This window comes from Triticum urartu, chromosome 6A (assembly GCF_056163025.1).
Source record: "Triticum urartu cultivar PI428250 chromosome 6A, HENAU_Tu73, whole genome shotgun sequence".
NCBI lineage: Eukaryota > Viridiplantae > Streptophyta > Magnoliopsida > Poales > Poaceae > Triticum > Triticum urartu.
The window spans coordinates 158727711-158751164 of NC_141878.1; the positions used below are offsets into that span (position 1 = coordinate 158727711).

General features: G+C 47.4%; 2 protein-coding genes across 2 annotated transcripts; one reads left to right on the forward strand and one right to left on the reverse strand.

The window, feature by feature from the left end:
- The first annotated feature begins 1913 nt into the window (after positions 1-1913).
- Positions 1914-3573, forward strand: LOC147964579 (uncharacterized). Its single transcript, XM_087527222.1, has one exon. The coding sequence runs from the start codon at positions 2015-2017 to the stop codon at positions 3335-3337; it is 1323 nt and encodes a 440-aa protein (XP_087383348.1). The 5' UTR covers positions 1914-2014; the 3' UTR covers positions 3338-3573.
- Positions 3574-4493: 920 nt separating this feature from the next.
- Positions 4494-7661, reverse strand: LOC125529362 (putative F-box protein At1g32420). Its single transcript, XM_048693774.2, has 2 exons — positions 7175-7661; positions 4494-6012 (listed from the first exon to the last, which is right to left on the reverse strand). The coding sequence occupies exon 2, from the start codon at positions 5975-5977 to the stop codon at positions 4784-4786; it is 1194 nt and encodes a 397-aa protein (XP_048549731.1). The 5' UTR covers positions 5978-6012; positions 7175-7661; the 3' UTR covers positions 4494-4783.
- Positions 7662-23454: the final 15793 nt, after the last annotated feature.

Below are 23454 nucleotides of genomic sequence, written 5' to 3' on the forward strand. Positions count from 1 at the left end.
GTCATCTCCCCAGTCCGAAGATGGAAACTATGCGTCTCCGGCCTCCACCGATCAGCAAGAGCGGACACCAGTGGAGCGTTCAGATTCGGCGTGGACCGGCTGACCAACTGAATCCACGGGAGTAGTCCTGCCTGCTTGATGTACGGTGTGTACCGCTCATCGTAAGGCATGGCAGGACCAGAGACCCCGTGATACCGAATCTTCAAAGGTTCAAGCTTCTGCAAAAAACAAGTAATGACAAATCTTAGGGCATGTAAATTTCAACTTAAGGCAAATTTGCAAAATATTTAGATTACTCGTTATTACCATCTCCTTCTCGCGCATCATGTAGGCCCGGTGTTTCGTGTCGTAGACATCGTCGAGAAGCCAAACTATCCTTACAAAGTTCAAACAATAAACATATATGAGTTCATCTTCATCTCAAATATCGGTATACACTAAACATCTAATATGCGTTCAATTACAAGAATCTCAACATCTCCTTCTCACACAATGAATATGTCATATGTGTTCAAATAAACTCAACATCTAATATTTCAAATAAACTCAACATCTAATATATATCTAAACAAACATCTCATATATGTCTACAAAACTCAACATCTCATAGTTATCTATAAAAATAGGCATCTCATATATATCTAAAAAAACTAAGCAATCTAGGGTTTCACTAACAAGAACCATATATTGTGAACTAAGCAACAACACTACGGTACTACCACTATGACTACACATCCTAAATCAAGCAAATCAAGCAAATCAAGGGTTCCATCAAATCTTGGACAAATCTCTAAAATGGCAACAAATTTACGGAGGAAAAGAAAAGGAACGGAGGAGTTTACCTAGTAGGATGGATTGGAGATCGAATCCACAGATCAAATCTTCAGATCTGAGAGGGATGTGGGGGGAGGGGAGGGGATTCGATGGGGGCGCCGCCGCTGCTCTCTGGACAGAGAGCGGAGAGGGGGAAGAACTGCCTGGTCGGGCTGGGCTGATGCGCTTTAAGTCACTGTGCAGCGCCTAAGCGCTAGGCGCTGCACATTACAAGTGTGGCGTCCAAACCTTAGACGCTGCAGTGTTGTCTGTGGGGCCGCAACTGGACCAGGGCTGCCACGCTGCCAGGAGGTGCGACGCCTAAGGCAGAGGCGTTGCATAGTAGTGTGCGGCGCCTAGCTGTCGAGCGCCACACGAAAGGGTCAGCAAAGTGAAATTTTTTCGAAAGCAGGTTAGTTTGTGATTTGATTTTGACTTCAGGTCAAATATGTGATTTCTGCCTTCGGTCACATGCAGGCCTCCTTACATTCAATGCACCAACCGTTTATCTCTGTTCCAAACCCTCGTTAGGCACGGCCAGCTAGCAGTTGCTTGCGGCCGCACGTTATGAGACCTCCATACGCTCAACTCCGCACCACGCAAGTGGTTGGATTTCGTATGCGTGAGGTACAAAACTACAAATCGGTGGGCGGAGCATTTTGCCTGCTGCAAACCACGCGTAAATTCGTAGCTCTACTTTCAAGTTTCACGCTGCTTCTGCTCCCTGGTAACCGCATCAAACTATCACCGTTTTGGTTCTTGACGGGATCAAACGCCGGCACTGTGGACGGCGTGTCACGCTCTTATCCGTGGCATACGCACCGTGGAGTGGAGGAGCAGTGAAGAAGCCGGCGACGACGTGGACACAGTGCAAACGACAGGCATATGTTTTTTCTTTGAGGGAAAAACAACAGGGATATGTGGCCCGTTGCGCCGTACACACATGTTCACCTCCACGAATAAATAAGTTTTTTTTTGAGACATACGAACAAATAAGTAACCTTTTGTGATTGCCTGTCAGCCCATCACCTCCGACGGGCCCACGTGCAAGCGAGCCGGGCCCACGGAACCTCTCTGGGTTAAACTATTGCGCGGTGCGCGCGCGCCCCTCGCGCCTCGAGAGCGACACACACGCCCACACACCAGCACGCGCACGCAGTGGCATCGCAGCTGCTACCTCCGCCGAGCTCCCAGCCCGCCCATGGCCGTCGTCGCCGCGGCGTCGTTCCGTGAGGCGCCCGACGACGTCGTGGACGAGATCCTGCTCCGCCTGCCGTGCCCCTCCTCCCTCGTGCGCGCCGCCGCGGCCTGCGCCTCCTTCCGCCTCCTCGTCTCCTCCCCGCGCTTCCTCCGTCGCCACCGCGCGCTCCACCCGGACGCGGCGGCTCCCTTCCTCGGGGTCTTTTCCTCGGTCCCCGCGCCCGGCGATTCGGGGGGCGCTTTTCACCCCTCCGACCCGCCCCACCCGGCCGCGGCGGCCGCGCGCGACGTCGCCGGAGCCGCGGACTTCTCCTTCGCGTTCGTCCCGGCGCCGCCCGACGCCGCCACCGGCGCCGAGCGCCCCGGTTGGCTCGTCCGGGACTACCGCGACGGGCGCTTCCTCCTCGACCGGGCGTCCTGCTGCTCCACCTTCGACAGCGACATCGTCACGGATCTCGCCGTCTGCGACCCCGTGTCCCGCCGCTACGTCCTGCTCCCGCCCATCCCGGAGGACCTCGCCGCCAGCGCCGACAACCCGCTCGGCGTCCTCGGCGGCCGGCGCTGGTGCGAGCCCTTCCTCGCGCCGGCCGACGCCGAGGGGGGCAGGGACGAGGAGGAGCCCTCGTTCGTGGTGATCTGGATGGCGCGGTGCCCGAGGAAGGTCGTGGCGCTCGCCTTCTCGTCGCGGGACGGGCGGTGGCGCGCGCTCCCGTCGCCGGACTGCTTCGTCTGGAGGCGCCACCGGTCGCCCTTCTCCTGCCCGGTGCACGCGGTCTGGAACCGGCGGCACTACGCGCACGGCCGCTTCTACTGGGCGGACTGCCTCACCAACCGCTGGCTGGTGCTCGACATCGGCGCCATGGAGCTCTCCGTCCAGGAGATCCCGGCGCCGGCCAGGTTCTGGGAGGAGAACGTCGTCGTCGTGGAGGGCGCGGACGGCGAAGTCGGCGTGTTCGCGCACGACTTCTACCACGCCAACGGCAACGCCAGCCTCAACTACTACACGATCCCTCACGAAGTCGACGGCGCGGCGAAGTCGTGGCGGCTCGAGAAGACGATCCCGCTGCCATGGTCGACGGCGCACGGCCGTCCGTTCTGCATCCGCGGCGCGGCCAACGGGTGCTTGATCATTGAAGTCAACCAAGACTCGCCGCGACCGTTCATGTCGTCGAGCCACGACAGCCGGGACGTCGAGCTGTTTAAGATCGACGTCGGGCGCCTCGAGCTGGAGAGAGTCTGCCGGGCGCGGTGCTCCGGCGGTGTCAGCGACGGCTGGTGGCCGTACTTCGGCTTCCCGCCGTTGCTGAGCTTGCCAACTGTTTGAGTCGCGTCGCCAAATACTTTCGGGAAGTTCCGCAGCATTTGTATGTACTGGTGTGACACGAATGTAATTTTTTTTTGCTGGAATGACACGAATGTAACGGGAGGCGACAGTATTAATCCTCAAAAAACTGGAGGCGATTCCCCTCCAAAAAAAAAAACCTGGAGGCGACAGTTTGTATTGGTCTTGGTATAAGAAAATTCAGAAATACAGTGCAGGAGTACAGTTCGTACAGCAAACCGAAACAAGTGTATAGTATATAATAGGTTCAGAGCATCTCTCCAGTAGACCCTTTATAATCGCCCCGATCCTTGTATTTCCGCGACTATACGGGTTTGAGCTATTTTTTGAGCCAGAATAGACCCCATATAGTCATCGCGGCCTGTAAACGGTTTACAGTGGCCCACAAAATCGCCCCTCTGGACGGTATATCTACCGTCCCGCGGGCGGTATACAGGTGGCAGCCCCTTTTCCCACGGCCGCAATCCACCCCTATGCACTCGCATTTCTCGCCGACGGCCACCCCTATCCGCGACTCTGGCGACAAATCCGTCACCACTCTGCCTCATGTGGCGTGGGATGTGGAGCGCAAGGTAATGATGACAATGACAAGGATTGCAAGTGATGCGTCGCCGCCGCCGAGGCGCGGAAGCGCTCCTTCCGCCAGTACACCAACCGCGGCCTTGAGCCGCCAACGTCCCTCACCAGGACGTGGGAGTTTGATGAGAAGATGGAGGCGTGGCACCATGAAGCCAACGCACAAGATTCCATGTTCATCGACCTCACCTCCGACGAGGAGGAGTGATTGCCACCATGCCGTGGCGTCCGGAGGGCTCCGATGAGCCCCATTTTGGGCAGTTAAGGCTAGTCTGATGCTTCGACGAATCTACCCTATGTATCGATGATCAACTTCTATCTACTACTGTTTTTTGTTCATCTCTCATGTGAAACCTTTCTTTTCAAAGTTTAGTATGCAGTTTCTGTTCTACCGCAGCCAAATTCGCCCCTTATAAGAGGGAAACCGTAAACCCCTTAGAAGGGGTCTGCTAGAGATGCTCTCAGAGTCTTCATTTTTCAGCACAGCGCATAGATCCTCATAAATGCAACAACCGGAGACAGCGGTTTGAATTATTAGTCTTGGCATCATAATTTTCAAAAATGCAACGCAGGAATACAGTTCATTACAGCAAACCAGAACAAGTATACAGTATATCAGGTTCAGAGTTTTCATTTTATTTTCCAGTACAGCACATAAATCCCCATACGATAAAAATGAACAAACTGCTAACAGAGACACTTTCTTATTTGCTTCTTATGTTCTACCCTGTCCCAGACCCACACCCCCATGGTCTATTTCTTCATCTCTACACAAACAAACACCAGTAAACTTTATTGGATTGTACATAGCAGAGAACTATTCATGGATATGATGTCAGGCGTTTGCGAGATCTATGCCAACCTCCACTGCATGTTTATATTGCTCTTTGCCTTCTTGAAAGATCGTCGAGGGCTTGCTGAGGACGATCCAGCGCCACGAGCAGATGGTCCACGCCCTGTTGGAAATGATCTAGCATCATGGGGACTTTGTAGCATTGCTCTGGAGTCCACCAGGCCAGTCACAGAATGTAGAGCAAGGCTCTCCACGAAAATCCCAGCCGATATGATGCACTCGCCAAAAGGCATGTTGAGATAGGAACCACTCCCATCCTGAAGATCAACATAGTAGAATCTTCTTTGGTTGCAATAGAAGAGCTTATTGTTGTGCAGGAAAAGTGGCCTCATGCCCAAAGGTAGCACAAAAGCGACGTTGCACATGTGGTCCCAGACTGCACAGGTCGAGTTCGCCACCCAAATCTCTGAGGTTTTAGGTGCTGATCCCTCACCGGGCATTGCCAGCAAATGAAGCTTTCCTCCCCCCTCGAACAGGTGCAATTCACGGTCTTTTACAGCATCTGGGACAGCAGTTTCTGAGAACATCTCATCTGTCAGGTTGAACGACAAGATGTTCCGAGTAAAATTGGAGGATATCTCATCAAGAAGTAGCCAATGCATGACATCATTAACAATGACCGCCTTTGTTGTCTTCAGGAGGCCTGCAGATTCGCGCACTGCCCTCCATGACTGTGTGCCAACAGTGCATACTTCAAATGTCAAGAACCGCACCCAGTGGTGGATACAGAGCACCTTGTACTCCTTTGTTGAAGGCACAGGTCCAAGAAAATATTCTGAAGCAAGTGACTGTAGCTCTGAAACTGGCAGCCTCAAATGTATCCTTGTTGTTGGATTCAACACCTCAACAGCACCTTTTAAATCATAGGCGCACACCAAGCCATGGCATGGGTCTGACATCTGAAACCTACTCGACAACACGAGATCCATGCTTTTGCAGTTCAGTGTGGTGGGATCAAATGTGTACATGCAGACAAGACCCTCATCAACCGAGGTGAAGCAAGCAATGGACCGGTGGGAGCGGAGAGCATTGTTGAGGTGACGATCGACAAAATTGGGCTCTTGAATGCAGTCTCGCCAGAATCTACATACTGTTCGAAACTTGAGAACAACCCTAGCAGGTAGTGAAGCAAGAATGGTGTGCTGGATATCCTGAGGAAGAGATACATTATGCTCATCATTGTTGTCTTCCATGGCTAGCTTGCAAATTACAACTGTGAGCAGTACAACTGCAGAAAAGCATAGTTAGCGACAAGGAAAACAACAAAAAGCAAAAAAGGGGTTGGATTTGAATTATGCTGGAACAAGAAGTATGATATATCATAAAACAAACAGTATTTGTCCACTTGACCATTAGTTCAATAGCATCTGAGCTGAAAATAATTGTGCTAGTGTTTCTACATGAAGCCAGAGTCACTATCAAGAGCGAATGACTTCTTCGAAACTGTATTTAAAAGGTCACACGAAATGACAATCACTTACCAAATGTAAAACTGAAACCCAAGACTTTGATCATGATATATTTATATCATGTGGTTAACATTTCAAGAATTTAAATGCCATAATGAATCTATAAAATTTGAGACTCGAGAAATTTCTCATGGGTATTAAAATATTGTCTTCCTAACATAAGGGGGTCAAACAGAACGAACATGCGAAGCTATAGTGCTATACTGATGGAAGAGTGCCCCAATCAAGAGGGAGCTCAGTTGCAGCTCCATGTGCTAATTCTGGTATTGGTAGCTTGACCATAGTGATCTAGCTTCGGTTGCCAATACAACAAGTGGTCTAGCTAAACCTGATAAATTTTCTATTTACTCAATGTTCCACGTCAATCAAGGTCAGTAATAAGTTAGTAAAACTTTTCCTGATACCCTGCAGCAGCAGAACACATTTAAGGTAGCCTGCAGAACAGAACGGCACAAGGTTCCATCCAAGATTACTTCCATCTACGTATGAAACAGGAAGGAACCAGCATGTTTTAACAGCGATATAATTGTTGACACGCATGATTCGTAGGGAGTCACAGAACCAGACGAAAGAAAACGTCTATGCAATTTCCATCTACTTTATCTTCACTGCTTTGCTGTGATCTTGAACGTACTCTGTGTCTAACTGTTGTGTTCGTGCAAACCCCACTAACGTAAGTGTTCAATTCCGGCGACGACATGACTACGCCTACGAGCCAAACATCATTTCCGTAGTAACAAGAACTCGTGGCTCGGATAAGGTCCGGTTAGGAGCTAGAACTCCATCCATTGGATGGACTAAACTAAGAACATCAGCAAAACAACAAATTCGCAACAGATCCAGTAACATGCGGATACAAAGAACTTGGAAGAATCCCGAACTAAAAGAAATAGCTCGAACTCGGGTAGGGACAGGGCTTACCACAACGAAGAAACGAAATCTTTAGGCCGGGCGGATCTACGTAGGGAGTGATCAGGTTGAACACTAGAAATGGAGATCCTCGGGGAGACGATGCAGAGCCAGCCGACGGAACACCACTGCGGCGTAGGAGGCAGAGGAGCTGCGGGTCGCGATCAGGCTTGGTCGGCGGTACGAGGAATGGATTGGAAAATGTAGAGCGGCGGTGTAATTGCCAGATTTAGTTAGGAAGAAACCCTAATCTAGAGAGGAATTGGTTGAGCTGCGGCGGAGAAGCGCGGGGTAGGTGCCGCCGGCGTCGGGTCGCGCCGGCGTCGCCCCCAGGAAACGCCGACGCCGGCGGAGCGCCGGTGCTGTTCACGACGGTGGCCGTGAGTCGGGGCTCTGGAGGCAAAATCGGAACGGCAGGAGGGCAAAAATATGAAAATAGGAGAAAAGGCTAATGGTGACTCTGGGAGAAAACTATAAACAAGGTGGCCTATTTATAATTTCCACATCCTTGTTGGAAATCTAGGAGGGGAATGCTTGGCTTTGGGGTGCTCCACGCACCGATATTTATATTGAAGGCTTTTGCATTGCGATGATTACATTAAATTTGATAAATTGTTTGGTTGTAATACATATCATCAAATACTTCGCTATATGTATTTGATTATTAGACCTAAGCAGTTACTGCCAGCGAATCGGTACATATTTCTCTTTGTATGACAGCTAGTCAGAGGAGCTTTGTATATATGCCGACAAAAGTGATTTACAAAAATGAAGTGGTTATTTTGTCGATTAGAGGATTACAATGTAAACTAGGAGGGGAATTTGGCTCTCCTATGCTCCCCACGCTAATATTTGTATTGAAGGTTCATGCATCGAGATGGCTACATCAAATTCATCAAATTCATAGTAAATTGTTTGATAATAATACATATTCGATTTATACAATGATCTCTACTCATTATTGTCGGCGAATTGGTACAACTTCCTCTTTATCTCTCTCTCACTTAGTGACAGCTGGTAGGAGTAGCTTTGATTGTATGCAAACAAGAGAGATATAACGTAGTAATTACGTTTTCTTGTCGGTTATAGCGTTATTGGTATACATGTCCCAACATTAACTAGTCATATGCGTTGAAGGCTTCGGCCCAAAAGTTTAGAGTCTTTTACTCACCCATCATAGTGATGGCTCGAGAATTTGTGGCTTTTTACAAAGAGTTTTGACTCGGTTTTCATTGCATTTTCGTTATTTCTCGGTTATTTCTAACACTAATTCTTCCAGAGAGAAGAAAACTTGTTTTTCACTGTTTGGCAGGAAAAATCATTTATGAAAGGAGACCAAGGGGAATTATACGAAATCAAGTCATTGGGAGCAACTTCCATGTTGGAAAGATTTGCACTAGCTACAATAGAGTGCAAGTGCTCGTACCAGGCATCGTTAGCTCCCTCTCGTCTATGGCAACAACTTTTGTGAAGGGCACACGACATCTTACATACCTAGCCGCCGCCACTCTATTCAGAACAGAGAGAGAAGAGATCCGAAGAAGAAGAACCGTCAGAGATCCTTCTTGTTTTGTTCTTCCATCTTCATATTCATTTTCATCTCATCATCATTGTTGCAAGAGGAATTCCAAGTTGTAAGATAAGGGTGTATAACTCTATTGATACTCATCTGGAGATTAAGACTTGTTGAATCATTTATCTTATTATGGATCTTCATGGTATTATTGATACGATTTTCATGGAATTATTATCTATGATGATTGGTTACTCTCTTTCGATGAGTGAGTAATTCCCCTTAAGCATGGGAGATTGAGGTGAATGGTAAGATTCATTTGTGCCTATTCTGTATGTCGCCATTCGTGTTTGTAGTATGATAACCCACAAGTATAGGGGATCTCTTGTAGCCTTCTTCAATAAATAAGAGTGTCGAACCCAATGAGGAGCTAAAGGTAGACCAAATATTTCCTCAAGTTATACCGACCACCGATACAACTCTACGCACACTTGACGTTTGCTTTACCTAAAACAAGTATGAAACTATAATACAAGAATAAAACTACGAGTACTTTGCGAGAATAAAACTACGAATAAATTGCAAGGTAATAAAAGTGGATAGCTTTTGTCAACAAGAAAGTCATTTGTCCCTAAGCAATCGATAACAAGTACCGGTAATCATTCTTGCAATTCTATATGAGGGAGAGGCATGAGCTAACATAATTTATCTACTTGGATCATATGCACTTATGATTGGATCCCTAGCAAGCATCCGCAACTACTAAAGATCATTAAGGTCGTGAAACAAATCATAACATTAAGTAGCAAGTCCTCTTTATCTCATACGCAACAATCCACCTCCTCGGGTTTAAGCTTCTGTCACTCTCGCAACCCACCATAAGCAAATCATGTATGTATTGCAACACCCTACAGCGGGGACCCCTCGCGTTTGCGCGAGACGGAGGGCACCGTAGGACAACACCATAAATAAAATATACAATCATACCAACCAAGATCACGATTAACCCACAGGACAAAACGGATCTACTCAAACATCATAGGATAGCCAAATATCATTAGGAAATAATATATGGAGTTGAGCACCATGTTTAAGTAGATATTACAGCGGGGAGAAGAGGTGTTACACCGCTGCATAGAGGGGGAGAAAGTTGGTGTTGACGGCAGCAAGGTTTTTGATGTAGATCGTCGTCATGATCCTTGCCCCGGCGGCACTCCGGCGCCACCGGGAGAGAGGGGGAGAGAGCCCCCTCCTCCTCCTCCTTCTTCTTCTTCTTCCTTGGCCTCCCCCTTAGATGGGAGGAGAGTTCCCCTCTGGTCCATGGCCTCCATGGCGGCGGAGGAGCGGGAGCCCCTCCGAGATTGGATCTTCCTCTTTGTTCTCCTGTTTTTCGTTCCCCAGATCTGGCCAAAACCGTTTCTTATATTCCGGGAGATCCGTAACTCCGATTGCACTGAAATTTTAACACGATTTTTTCGGATATAAGCTTCCTTGCAGCCGAAGTAGAGCCCCAACACACGTACGAGGTGAGCACAACGCACCACCATACGCCTGGAGCCTGGGGCACGCCATGGTGTCTCTTGGGCATTGTGGGCCTTTGTTTGCATTGATTCCAAGTTTAAAAAATCACATATATTCCAAAATAATTCTCTGTATTTTTTTTATTGCGTTTGGAATTCGTTTGATATGGATTTTCTGCGGAAAAACGCAACAAACAAGAACTGGCACTAGGCACTGGACCAATATGTTAGTCCAAATAAATCATATAAAATGTTGCCAAAAGTGTATAAAAGTTGTATAATATTGGCATGAAACAATAAAAAATTATAGATACGACGGAGACGTATCAGCAGCATCCCCAAGCTTAATTCCTGCTTCTCCTCGAGTAGGTAAATGATAAAAAGGATAATTTTTGATGTGGAATGCTACCTAGCATAAACTTGATCATATGTCTAGTCATGGCATGAATATTAAGACACGAGTGATTCAAAGCAATAGTCTATAATTTGACATAAAAACATCAATACTCACGCATCCCAACAAACAATCATGACTTTCAAAATATCAACACTAAATGCAGAGCTTGATGTCTACTACGCAACTTTATCCTTGTAGACGTTGTTGGGCCTCCAAGTGCAAAGTTTTGTAGGACAGTAGTAAATTTCCCACAAGTGGATGACCTAAGGTTTATCAATCCGTGGGAGGTGTAGGATGAAGATGGTCTCTCTCAAACAACCCTGCAACCAAATAACAAAGAGTCTCTTGTGTTCCCAACACATCCAATACAATGGTAAATTGTATAGGTGCACTAGTTCGGCGAAGAGATGGTGATACAAGTGTAATACAGATGGTAGATATGGATTTTTGTAATATGATAATATAAAAACAGCAAGGTAGCAAGTGGTAAAAGTGAGCGAAAACGGTATTGCAATGCTTTGAAACAAGGCATAAGGTTCAATCTTTCACTAGTGCAAGTTATCTCAACAATGATAACATAAATAGATCATATAACAATCCCTCAACGTGCAACAAAGAGTCACTCCTAAGTCACTAATAGCGGAGAACAATCGAAGAGATTATTGTAGGGTACGAAACCACCTCAAAGTTATTCTTTCTGATCGATCTATTGGGCTATTCCTATAAGTGTCACAAACATCCATAGAGTTCGTACTAAAATAAAACCTTAAGACACACATCAACCAAAACCCTAATGTCACCTAGATACTCCAATGTCACCACAAGTATCCGCGGGTTTGATTATACGATATGCATCACACAATCTCAGATTCATCTATTCAAACCAACACAAAAGAACTTCAAAGAGTGCCCCAAAGTTTCTACCGGAGAGTCAAGACGAAAACGTGTGCCAACCCCTATGCATAAGTTCGCATGGTCACAGAACCCGCAAGTTGATCACCAAAACATACATCAAGTAGATCACGTGAATATACCATTGTCACCACAGATAAGCACATGCAAGACATACATCAAGTGTTCTCAAATCCTTAAAGACTCAATCCGATAAGATAATTTCAAAGGGAAAACTCAATCCATTACAAGAAGGTAGAGGGGGAGAAACATCATAAGATCCAACTATAATAGCAAAGCTCGTGGTACACACTACAAAAAAAGACACTTCCGTGATGATGCGTGTTTGTCACAGTAGGTCATGTTTTCTGTCATGCATGTACATCCATGACAATTTTATGACATAATCAAGATAGTCATACCTGTGCTGTCATAGAAGTGTTCCATGACATTACCAAAATTATCATCACGGAAGTGTCCACTTCCATGACGATAAATCGCGCGTCATAGAGTGCTTTCGTCAAGGGTGACCAACACGTGGCATCGACCGTAATGGGTCACCATTAAGTTATCGGGTCTGGTTTTGGATCCGATAACCCGTTAACAGCCGGGACCAATGGGGATTTCCACATGTAAAATTCTCATTAGCCGGAGGAAACACGTGTTGGCTCAACGTTCGGACAAATGTCATCCACTCATTGGACAGGAGGCGCCTATGATACGTCGACACGTGGCACAGCCCAACAGAGGCCCATTCTGGTGAAAAGGACGACCCAGCTAAAGGCCCACCATGTTTTTTCAGACACTAGTGGGCTAGCCCGTTAACAGCCTGCCATGTTTTGGGTCAAATTGAGGCCCATACCAGATCAGAACCTTTCACAGCCTGCCGCATTTCGGGCCAAATTACAGCCCATATCGGATCAGGCCCGTTAATAGGCCACTGTTCTTTTGGGCCCATACTAAGACATGTTTGTATTTCAGCCTGTTAAATGCCCGTTTACCAGTTCGGCCTGATAATAGTTTCGGCCTGTTAGCGGCCCATGGTGCATCTGGGACGTTGTCGGCCCGGTTTAACTTTAGGCCATTTAACGGGCCATGCAGAAACTGGGCTAGTTCTTGTCCGAAGTAACTTTAGGCCTCTTAACGGCCCGTAGTCTTCATGGATAAATTTCAGCCCAACTGGCCTATTGTCCTGTTAATGGCCCGTGTAACAGTTGGGCCTAATTACAGCCCGCGTTGAATCCGGCCTGCTTACAGCCCATCTGATAATGGCCCGTGACACTTTTAGGCCTATGGCCCGCGTAGATACCGGCTTGCTTAAAGCCCATAATTTTATTGGGCCAAATAGGCCCGAGATATATTTTGGCCTGTTAACTGCTCGTCCTATTTGGGCCAAACATGGGCCTTAGGCAATTTCGGCCTGTATTGGCCAGTGATGTTTTTGCCTCAATGCTATCCGAATCTAGGTTTTAGCCTGTTAAAAGCCCATGGTATTCTCTGGCCCAGCTGGACAGAACTTTACTCGGTCTGTTAAAGGCGGGAAACAACTATAGGTTTAGACCTGCTAATGGCCCAAGATGATTATAGGCCCAGGTTTTGGCCCATATGAGTAACGGGCCGGCCTGAAGACCGACAACACTGAGATCCACCGAACCTTTCGGCCTAAATTAAAGCATACCGACCAAGAATAAACCTAGACTATACAACAAAGAAATTACAACATATGACATCCCCTCGGCGTCAAAGTTCGGCGCCAGTGATAATAAAGGGCAACCAGACAGCAGATTACATAAACTGGGCAGGTCGCCACCAGTGGAAGTTAACAGGCGAACAAAATAATAGACAGAACCGGCAGCACTTCAACACAGTTCAAGAAAGGTTAGCCTGGCCCAGGAGCTGCGGCGCAAGCAGCTTAGCAGCCTGGCAAGACTGCGCTTCTTTGGCGCTCATGTGAAAGGATCGATAAGGTTGACTAGAGGGGGGGGGGTGAATAGGCAACTAACAATTTTTAACTTTTCTTTACCAAATTAAACTTTGCATCAAAGTAGGTTGTCTAGATGTGCAACTAGGTGAGCAACCTATATGATGCAACACATACAAGCACACAAGCAAGCAAGGAAAGTAACACAAGTAAGCTTGCAAAAGTAAAGGGACGAGGAGACCAAAAGTGGAGCCGGTGAAGACGAGGATGTGTTACCGAAGTTCCTTCCTTTTGAGGGTAAGTACGTCTCCGTTAGAGCGGTGTGGAGGCACAATGCTCCCCAAGAAGCCACTAAGGCCACCGTATTCTCCTCACGCCCTCACACAATGCGAGATGCCGTGATTCCACTATTGGTGCCCTTGAAGGCGACGACTGAACCTTTACAAACAAGGTTGGGGCTCTCTCCACAACTTAATTGGAGGCTCCCAACTTACCAACTTGTAACACCCTTGATGCGACTATAGCTCCCACGTGTCGAGGCACGACTTAGAGACATAATCGCATTGAAGGCATATGTCACAAGTTAGGAAATCTTCACAACATCCCATGTAATGTAAATAATAAAGGGGGGAACATAGTTGGCTTACACTCGCCACGTCAATCAAGAACATAAATAACATTACATCATCCAACACACTCATGGCCCGACTACAGCGCCAAAATAAAGAGAACCCAACATGCGACAACGGTCCCAATCACCCCCAACTGGGCACCACTACTGATCATCGGGAAAGGAAACGTAGTATCGTTGAGAGTCTTCGTCGAACTCCCACTTGAGCTCATACTCGTCACCTGGAGCGGAATCACCTGGACCTGCATCTGGAGTTATAGTATTTGTGAGCCACAGGGACTCAGCAATCTCGCACCCTCGCGATCAAGACTATTTAAGCTTATAGGAAGGGGTAAGGCAAATATATGTGGAGCTGCAGCAAGCGACTAGCATATATGGTGGCTAACTTATACGCAAAAGAGAGCGAGAAGAGGAGGCAAAACACGAGCGAGAGTCTAAAGGAACAACATGCGCAAGCATAACACCAACACCGTGTCCACTTCCCGGACTTCGCCGAGAAGAGGCCATCACGGCAACACACTCAGTTGATTCATTTTAATTAATTAAGGTTCAAGTTATCTACAACCGGACATTAACAAATTCCCATCTGCCCATAACCGCGGGCACGGCTTTCGAAAGTTCAATCCCTGCAGGGGAGTCCCAAATTAGCCCATGACAAGCTCTCACGGTCAACGAAGGAATAGACCTCCTCCCAAGACGTTCCGATCAGACTCGATATCTCGGTAACTCAAGACACTTCGACAGGTTAAAACAAGACCAGCAACACCGCCCGAATGTGCCGAAAAATCCTGATAGGAGCTGCACATATCTCGTTCTCAGGGAACACTCAGATAGGTCAAGCTACGAGTAAAACCAGCCCTCAAGTTTCCCCGAGGTGGCCCCGCAGGCTGCCCGGTTCGGACCAACACTCAGAGGGAGCACTGGCCCGGGGGGGGGGGGTTAAAATAAGATGACCCTTGGGCTCCGGTAACCCAAGGGAAAAAGAGGCTAGGTGGCGAGTGGTAAAACCAAGGTTGGGCATTGCTGGAAAAGCCTTAATCAAGGCGAACTATCAAGGGGTTCCCATTATAACCCAACCGCGTAAGGAACGCAAAATCCGGGAACATAACACCGATATGACGGAAACTAGGGCGGCAAGAGTGGAACAAAACACTAGGCGAGAGGCCGAGCCTTCCACCCTTCACCAAGTATATAGATCATTAAGATAATATAGCAATATAGTGATATCCCAACAAGTAAATAAATGTCCCGACAAGGAACAGCTCCAATCTTTACCTGCAACTAGCAACGCTATAAGAGGGGCTGAGCAAAGCGGTAACATAGCCAAACAACGGTTTGCTAGGACATGGTGGGTTAGAGTTTCAACATGGCAATTGGGAGGCTGACAAGCAAAAGGTAGGCATCGTAGCATTGGCAAGCAAAAGAGCGAGCAAACTAGCATAGCAAAGATAGTAGTGATTTCGAGGGTATGATCATCTTGCCTGCACAATTGTCAGAGTTGACTGGATCCTCGCAAGCAAACTCAACGGGCTCCTCGGAAGCGAACTCGTCTCCCGGCTCTACCCAAACAAGACAAACAAGCAACAAGGATACAATCAACCATGAAAGTGCGATATATCGACTAGAGGGGGGGGGGTGAATAGGCGATTTTTATGGAAGTCTTCAAAACGTGGAAGTTATGAAGACAAACAGTAGAGATAAGCCTATCACTATGCAGCGGAAGTTAGATTACACTAGGCAAGCCATGGTCAAGTATTCAATAGAGGGAAAGCACAATGACAAGTAGCTGCAGTGTAATAAGGATCAGGTAGGAAGAAGTTATGAAGCCAAACAAATCATACAGTTACGTTGGGAAGACAAAAGGTATAGCAAGCATGCACTGGCTTCGCAATGAGTAACAGTAAGTAAAAGGAAGTGAAGATGAAACCAGTGGCTCGTTGAAGACAATGATGTGTTGGACCAGTTCCAGTTGCTGTGACAACTGTACGTCTAGTTGGAGCGGCTAGGTATTTAAACCTTAGGACACACAGTCCCGGACACCCAGTCCTGAACACGCAGCTCAGGACACCAAGTCCTCACCGTATTCTCCTTGAGCTAAGGTCACTTAGTCCTCGCCCAATCACTCTGGTAAGTCTTCAAGGTAGACTCCCAAACCTTCACAGACTTCGTTCACTGGCAATCCACAATGTCTCTTGGATGCTCTGAACGCGACGCCTAACCGTCTGGAGGATTCACAGTCCTCAAGTGTAATAAGTCTTCAGATCACACAGACAAGAAGACTTAAGTGATGCCCAATGTTCTCTGGCTCTGGGTGGTTAGGGCTTTTCTCCTCGCTAGGAATTTTCTCTTAAAGGCTTCGAGGTGGGTTGCTCTCAAACGACAAAAGCCGTGCACTGAAATCTGAGCAGCCAACCGTTTATGGTTGTAGGAGGTGGGCTATTTATAGCCACTTGGCAACCCGACCTGATTTGTCCGAAATGACCCTGGGTCACTAAGGAACTGACACGTGTCTCAACGGTTAGATTTTAAACTCTCATGGCAACTTTACTTGGGCTACAAGCAAAGCTGACTTGTCCGGCTCTGGACAAGATTCGCTCTCATTGTCTTCACTCGAAGACATAGGTTTTTGGTTTAGGCATCACTTCAGTCATTCTGACTGGTTCTCCTGGACCCCACTTAACAGTACGGTGGTTCCTATGACTCAACACAAAAGAAAAAGAACTACGAAAGATCTAAGTCTTCGAGCTCCATAGGCTTCATAACGTGTCTTCATTTGTCATAGTCTTCAATGTGAATATCTTCATATACCACCTTTGGCTTCAATGTCTTCATACATTTTTAGGGGTCATCTCTGGTAGTAAAACCGAATCAATGAGGGACTTCTACCTGTGTTATCCTGCAATTCTCACAAACACATTAGTCCCTCAACTAGGTTTGTCGTCAATACTCCAAAACCAACTAGGGGTGGCACTAGATGCACTTACAATCTCCCCCTTTTTGGTGATTGATGACAAACTAGTTGAAGTTTTCAACGGGGAATATAGTCTGTGAAATTGTAAAGGATAAGGAATTATCTTCATAAGTTGCAAGGGCTCCCCCTGAAGATGTGCATACAAGTTAATTTGCTTTTGAATGCAAATACACATGGCAGGTTGTACTTGTGGAGATCCACTACAGCTTATGATGACAATCCACTATGCATGTGTAGATATATGAAGATAATGACATGCATAATGGAAAATGGACGTCTGCAAAATGAGATAAGTGCGAAATTTATCGTCGCACATACGGAATTTATCTTCGCAAACAGGGTGGCAAACAAGTAGCAGACGACCATCTAGTTTTAGTGTTACAACTCCAAATGAAGCAAAAAAAACGAGAGTTGTAAGCACGAAGCAAAATATAGCAAAACATAAAGCACTCGCCCATATGGACCCGCTTGAAGACTATCAACCCATATGCTTCTCCCCCTTTTGTCAGCAAGGACCAAAAAGGTTTGAAGACATAGAGTGTCTACTCGTTCCCGGGAGCAGCAGGGTCGTTGGAGGTGTTTGGCGGTGCAGAAGAGCTTGGAGGTGCTGAAGCAGGTGGCGGTGATGTAGCATCGTCTTCTTCATCAATGATTCTGGCAGTGACTGTGGCAGCAGATGAAGAAAACTCAGAGTCTTCAAGTGATGGTGTGTTGCGCATCACAGCCCTTCTAGGAGGTGTGGTGTCAAACTTGAATCGCTCAGTGAAGCCATCCTCTTCAAGTTCAGCTTCAGTACACATCATTGATAGCCCTTTCCATGTACGACGACAGGTTTCATGAGTGACGAAGGCATTCTTGGTGGCAAGATTTCGAAGACGATTAACATCCACCAAGAGGCTTTTCATCTGACGCTTTAGCCAGTCGTGATGCCTATCTTGTTTTTGATGAAGGGCCACCAGAAGCTCTCAGTCATTGAGAACACAAACGCGCTTCTTGGGTCTTGAAGCAGTTGCACTATCAGTGGCTTCAGTTGAAGCAGGGTGTGGCGCACGTGTAGTGCCAGCCAAAGGATACACCCTGGAGATGGCTTCAACACCTTCATCGTTCTGAGTGAAGCTCTGGTGTTCTGCATTCTGAAGACTTAAAGGTTGCTTGGCAGGCTCAGGATATATAGCTTCAGCAGAGGTATCCACATCTGGCAAGAAGATCCGATGGTTTCGGGCTGAGGGCTGATACGAGATCGCAGAGTGCAGTTTGATCAGCCTCATCACCCAAGGAGCATAGAATTTCAAACCAAATAAATCTGAGCCTGACGCTGCAAGTTGGCGTATGAAGAAATCCTGTGCGTTGAAGCATTTGCCATGAAGGATATAGAATATGAGAGTCTTCATTGCACCCTCAATCTTGGCATGTGGAGAGTGTCCCTTAATGGGCCAGAGAGTCCGCCGGATGATGTGATATATGGTCCTGGGCAGGTACTCAAGGTCTTCAACGAAGGACTCAGTTGCATAGGGTGCATCATGGGGCAATGGCTTCATCATTGAGAGCATCTGACTCATATTTGGTTCAGGCCTCTGGAATATGCTCTCAATAGCTTCAGCATGTAGTTGACAGCCTTCCTCGAAGAATTCGCCAGGAGTGGGCAGGCCGGTGAGCTCAATGATATCAAATGCATTGGCTTCATGATGGACATTGCCGGTCATCCACTCCAGGACCCAAGTCTTGGATCTCTGTTGTATCCTTTAATGTGGAGGGTGGCATAGAACTGAAGCAGAAGCTCTTCATTCTAGTGCTCTTCATCAGTGACAAACTGCAGCAGACCCACTTGCTTAAAGCAATCCAAAGCTTCCTCTAGACAGGGCAGACCAGCAATGGCTTCAGCATCAAGGCGCTTGTGCGGGAAGATGCGACCTTGGTTGTATAGGATGCATGAATAGTAGCTGTGCTGAGGATAGCTCCAGAACCTATCTGATGAAATCCTTTCCCTTGAATAGGGGTTCTTGGAGCTGTTGAAGAACGTATTGTCTGCCTTGAAGCTATTGATGTCAAAGGAGCCAGGTGCTGATGCAGGACCTGGGAACCTTGGCAGCCTTGGGACTGGCTTCTGGACATGGGGCCTGTGCTCAACATGGTAATCAAATTGAGGACCTGCAGCAGACTCAGGAACAGAAGTGTCTGGATCAGTAGCTTCGCTGTCTGCTGAAGCTTTTGGTGGGGAGGGCTCCACATTGGCTTCAGTGTTGGTTGTGGCAACCTCAACATTTTCAACCTCCATCCGACTAGCTGGAGGGTCAGATTTAGGCACGTTCTCCTGGAGAACTGCTTCATGATGTAGCAGGGGAGTAGGATCTTGTGGCGCTTCTTCATTTTCTTCGGCTGATGCAGCCGGAATGTCTTCAGCATAGACTTGAGGCCTTGGACCTCTGCGAAGCCTGCGGAACGCAGACGACGCCTGTGGGTTGGAGTGGGCTGGGCCTCAAGGTCTTCTTCCTCTTGAGGGCGATCCGCCCATGATGAATCTTGTGCAATTGGCGTCAGAGGATGACCAATGCTGATGAGTTCGCTATGTTCATACTGAGGAAGGGCCACATCATCTTGTACATTGTCCTGATGACCAATGTCTTCAGCAGCGATGGGGTCGACTGCTGGTATATCTTCAGCTTCAGGAGCCTTTGTGGAAGCAGGCTCATAAACTGTCAGTTGTCGTTCTGCGTTCGGGTGAACCATAGAAATAGGTTCAACTATCAAGGGCTCTGTGGGAGCAGCCCGAGATTTCTTGGTCTTTCTTTTCATCTTGCTGGGGGCAGTAGGAGAGGCTTCAGAGCTTTTCCGCTTCCGGGCTTCAGCCTCAGCAGTTCTTGTCTTCTTGAGCTCTAAAGCTGTTGACCGGCTCTTTGGCTTCGAGCCAGTCGTTGCAGTTAGGAAGACAAGCGGAACTGCTTCCCGCCTTGATGCCTCTGGTTCAGCTGGAACAGCGTTCTTCTTTTTCTTTGCGGCCATCTTGGGGTCGATGCCAGGATGCCCGAGTGCCTTGCGCTTCTCAGCCTCATTGTAGGCTTGCACACATCTCTCAGCCAGAGACTTCATCCGCTCACATGAACCTTGAGCTTCTGCATGCTTCTTCAGAAAGTTTTCCTTGAGCTCGTGCATCATGATCTTGAAGCTCTTCACTTCTTGCACACTGAGCTTGGCCACATGCTTCTTGAACTGAGCCTTTTCATGATCAATTTTTTTGCTTCAGTTCAACAATGCGCTGGGCAATTGCAAGTTCTGAAGCAATAGCGCCTTGGAAGGCGACGCTGAGGCCAACGGGCAGCTGCAGATCTTTGAAGCTGATGTCTGGTGTGGCAAACCATTCGTCGATGAAGTTGTGGATGATGGCGACATCAAAAAGAGGCAAATTGTTGAAGATTTCATCTTCCTCTTTGCTCTTGATGAGCTGCTCTAGAGCGTCATCTCCAAGATCTTCATCACTTGACAGATCAATGGCTTCACTGCGCAGAATGGCAGCAGCTGTGAGCTCTTTGCCGGTGTGTGGCTGAGGCACCTTGGCCTTCTGGGGCTTGGAGACGCGGGATACGTCTTCAGACTGCACACTGTCTTCAGGAGGTGCAGTTGCCAATGGCTTCGCCCTTGAGATTTTTGATGAAGGGGCTGGATTTGAAGCTTTTGGCTTCTTCGACTGCTTTGGCTTCGGTACAGCAGGGGCTTCATCAGACTCAGAGTCAGCTGGAGGGTCATTCACGGCAGTCCCTTGGACTAAGATGCGGGTGATGAGGCCCTCAAGATTGGCATATGGACCGATGATATTGGGTTCTGCGTAGCGTGTGCCATCTGCCCTTGGTGCTGAGGGACCAGGGTTGAAGTCTAACCCCAACTTCTTCTTGTTCTGCTTCGCTGATTGTTGGGCAAACTGGAAGTTGCGCTTGAATAGATTGTCGTCACGACACCAGAGTAGTGACGACGGATGTGCATCATCAGGCTGTGGCCCACGAACCATGCATGGATAGAAGCTTTGGGCAATAGCTTCATCTCTGGACCTGGGTACAAGGTTCTTGTATAGGACGTCTCCCCACGGTCTTTTGATGGCACTTTTCTCAGCATACTCTTGGGTAGTGAAGCGGTATTTGAACCATTGTTCAGCCCAATAGCGTCGAATCCATTGGATTCGGGTCTTGCGCTGCCCATAATTCTCTTCAGGATCTGTTTTATACATTTCTGCCAGGTCTTCAGGCAGATCTTTGGAAGTTCCTTCACGTCGCTGTCTGCCCCCTTTCCTTGCTACTGCTTCTGAAGCCATATACTTTAACTTGAAAGGCTTCAAAACTTTCAAAGGCTTCAAAGGCTTTCTTTTGCTGGACCAACAGGAACTGGCTTTAGGAGAATTTATGTGATGCTGTAGGAATTCTGCAAATGAATGCAGACTATGAGAACCGAAGGATTCTCCCACGGACATGTACCTGTGACAGCATTAAGGTGCGAGGGAAGGGGAAGAGGTCATATGCATTCTCAGAAGGTTTTGAAGATTAATCAGTTTAGAAGACATTGACCTCATCGTGCGAAGACATTCACTCATAGATAAGAAGTTGGTTCCAGATTTGTACGAACCCACAGATCAGTACAAGTGAGGAATCTAACTACTTCATGAAGCACAAGTGAATATACTAGGCATGTTATGAGATGCAGATTAAGAGATCTAACTTGTGTGAAGATAAACTTCTTATGGTAGAAAGTGACAGAACCATGAGATCAAAAGGGGCTGTAAAAAGAAGTTTTATTTACCACACTTGGAACTGCTAGACGGAAGTGGGAGATGATGCCGAGCAGTTCAGTCCTCCGTGCCCTAACTTGGCGACGGAAGACACCTACGGCGACGGCGGAGAGAACGATGTCCGTGGTCGGCGTGAGGATGGCGTCGGAGAGGTTGCGGCAGCGAAGCGCTTCGTCGTCCGGCGTCGTCGAGAGCTAGCGGTGGCGCTAGGGTTCGTGCGAGGGTGGAAGAAAGAGATAATGACCGCGGTAAGTGTGAATTTATAGGCACAAGGGCGGCACTGTGCTATACACAGGTGCCCCTGGCGATTCGCATCTGAGGAACGCGTGGCCTGTTTTGCGGAAGTTTGGGGTTTGTTCCACGTCCCACGCATGCCTGGATTGTCGGGCGGTCGTTCCTACTTCTCTGGATTTCACGTGGATAAATGAGCATTGAAAATGGACTTAAGTGTTGTCTTTGTGTCTTCTGCTGACAAGGACGTAGAGAAGACATTCGACAGTTTCAATAGAATGCATATGACCTGGAGAGATAGAGTTTGAGATCGAAAGCATAGAGAAGTTTGGGGTCCGATCACATTCACTTAGTTCAAAAAGATTCAACCAAGAAGACATAGCTATAAGTGAATGCTGTAGAGGACAGAACACTAGTATGTATACATCTATATAATCAACGTAGTGAAGATAATCATGAAGACATGTTGAGTTCGAAGCCAAACCAAATGTGAAGACATTGCAAGGTAACGCCATGAGTGAAACACTTCAAAATAGAACGTTTGGTGGTGGCGTTACCCACCGTATAGGAAGTATTAGACCCATACACGGCGCACAATTATCGTGGCGCTCCGAAGTCAAATTCCACATTAATGTATTCACACTTAGAATGTATGTCTTCATTGATTGAAGATATACTTTACTTCGTGTGTTGCACATCTAAGTCATCAATATGCATAAGGGTTAGGATGTGTGCCTGATCACAGGACATTTGAGGATTCCAGGATATTTAGCTCACACCGTAACTTGCAAAATCTCTTCTCATCCAAGGGCTTGGTGAAGATATCTGCCAATTGTTCTTCAGTGTTGACGTGTATGATATCAATGTCTTCCTTCACAACATGATCTCTAAGAAAGTGATGACGAATTTCAATGTGCTTTGTCTTCGAGTGCTGAACTGGGTTGTTGGCAATCTTGATGGCACTTTCGTTGTCGCAGTAAAGTGGTACTTGCTTCAGATGAATGCCATAATCCTTGAGTGTTTGCTTCATCCACAGAAGCTGAGCGCAGCAAGATCTAGCAGCAATGTATTCAGATTCAGCAGTGGAGAGAGATACACAGTTCTGCTTCTTTAAAGACCAACATACAAGTGATCGTCCCAGAAAGTGACATGTGCCTGATGTAGACTTGCGATCAACTTTGTCACCAGCATAATCAGCATCCAAAAATCCAACCAAATCAAACTCTGAGCCCTTTGGATACCATAATCCTAGAGTTGGGGTGTGAGCCAAATATCGAAGAATTCGCTTCACAGCTAAGTGATGCAACTCCTTTGGTGCCGCTTGAAATCGAGCACACATGCAAACACTAAGCATAATATCTGGCCTAGACGCACATAAATAAAGCAAAGAACCAATCATGGAGCGGTATACCTTTTGATCGAACTCTTTACCATTGTCGTCAGGAC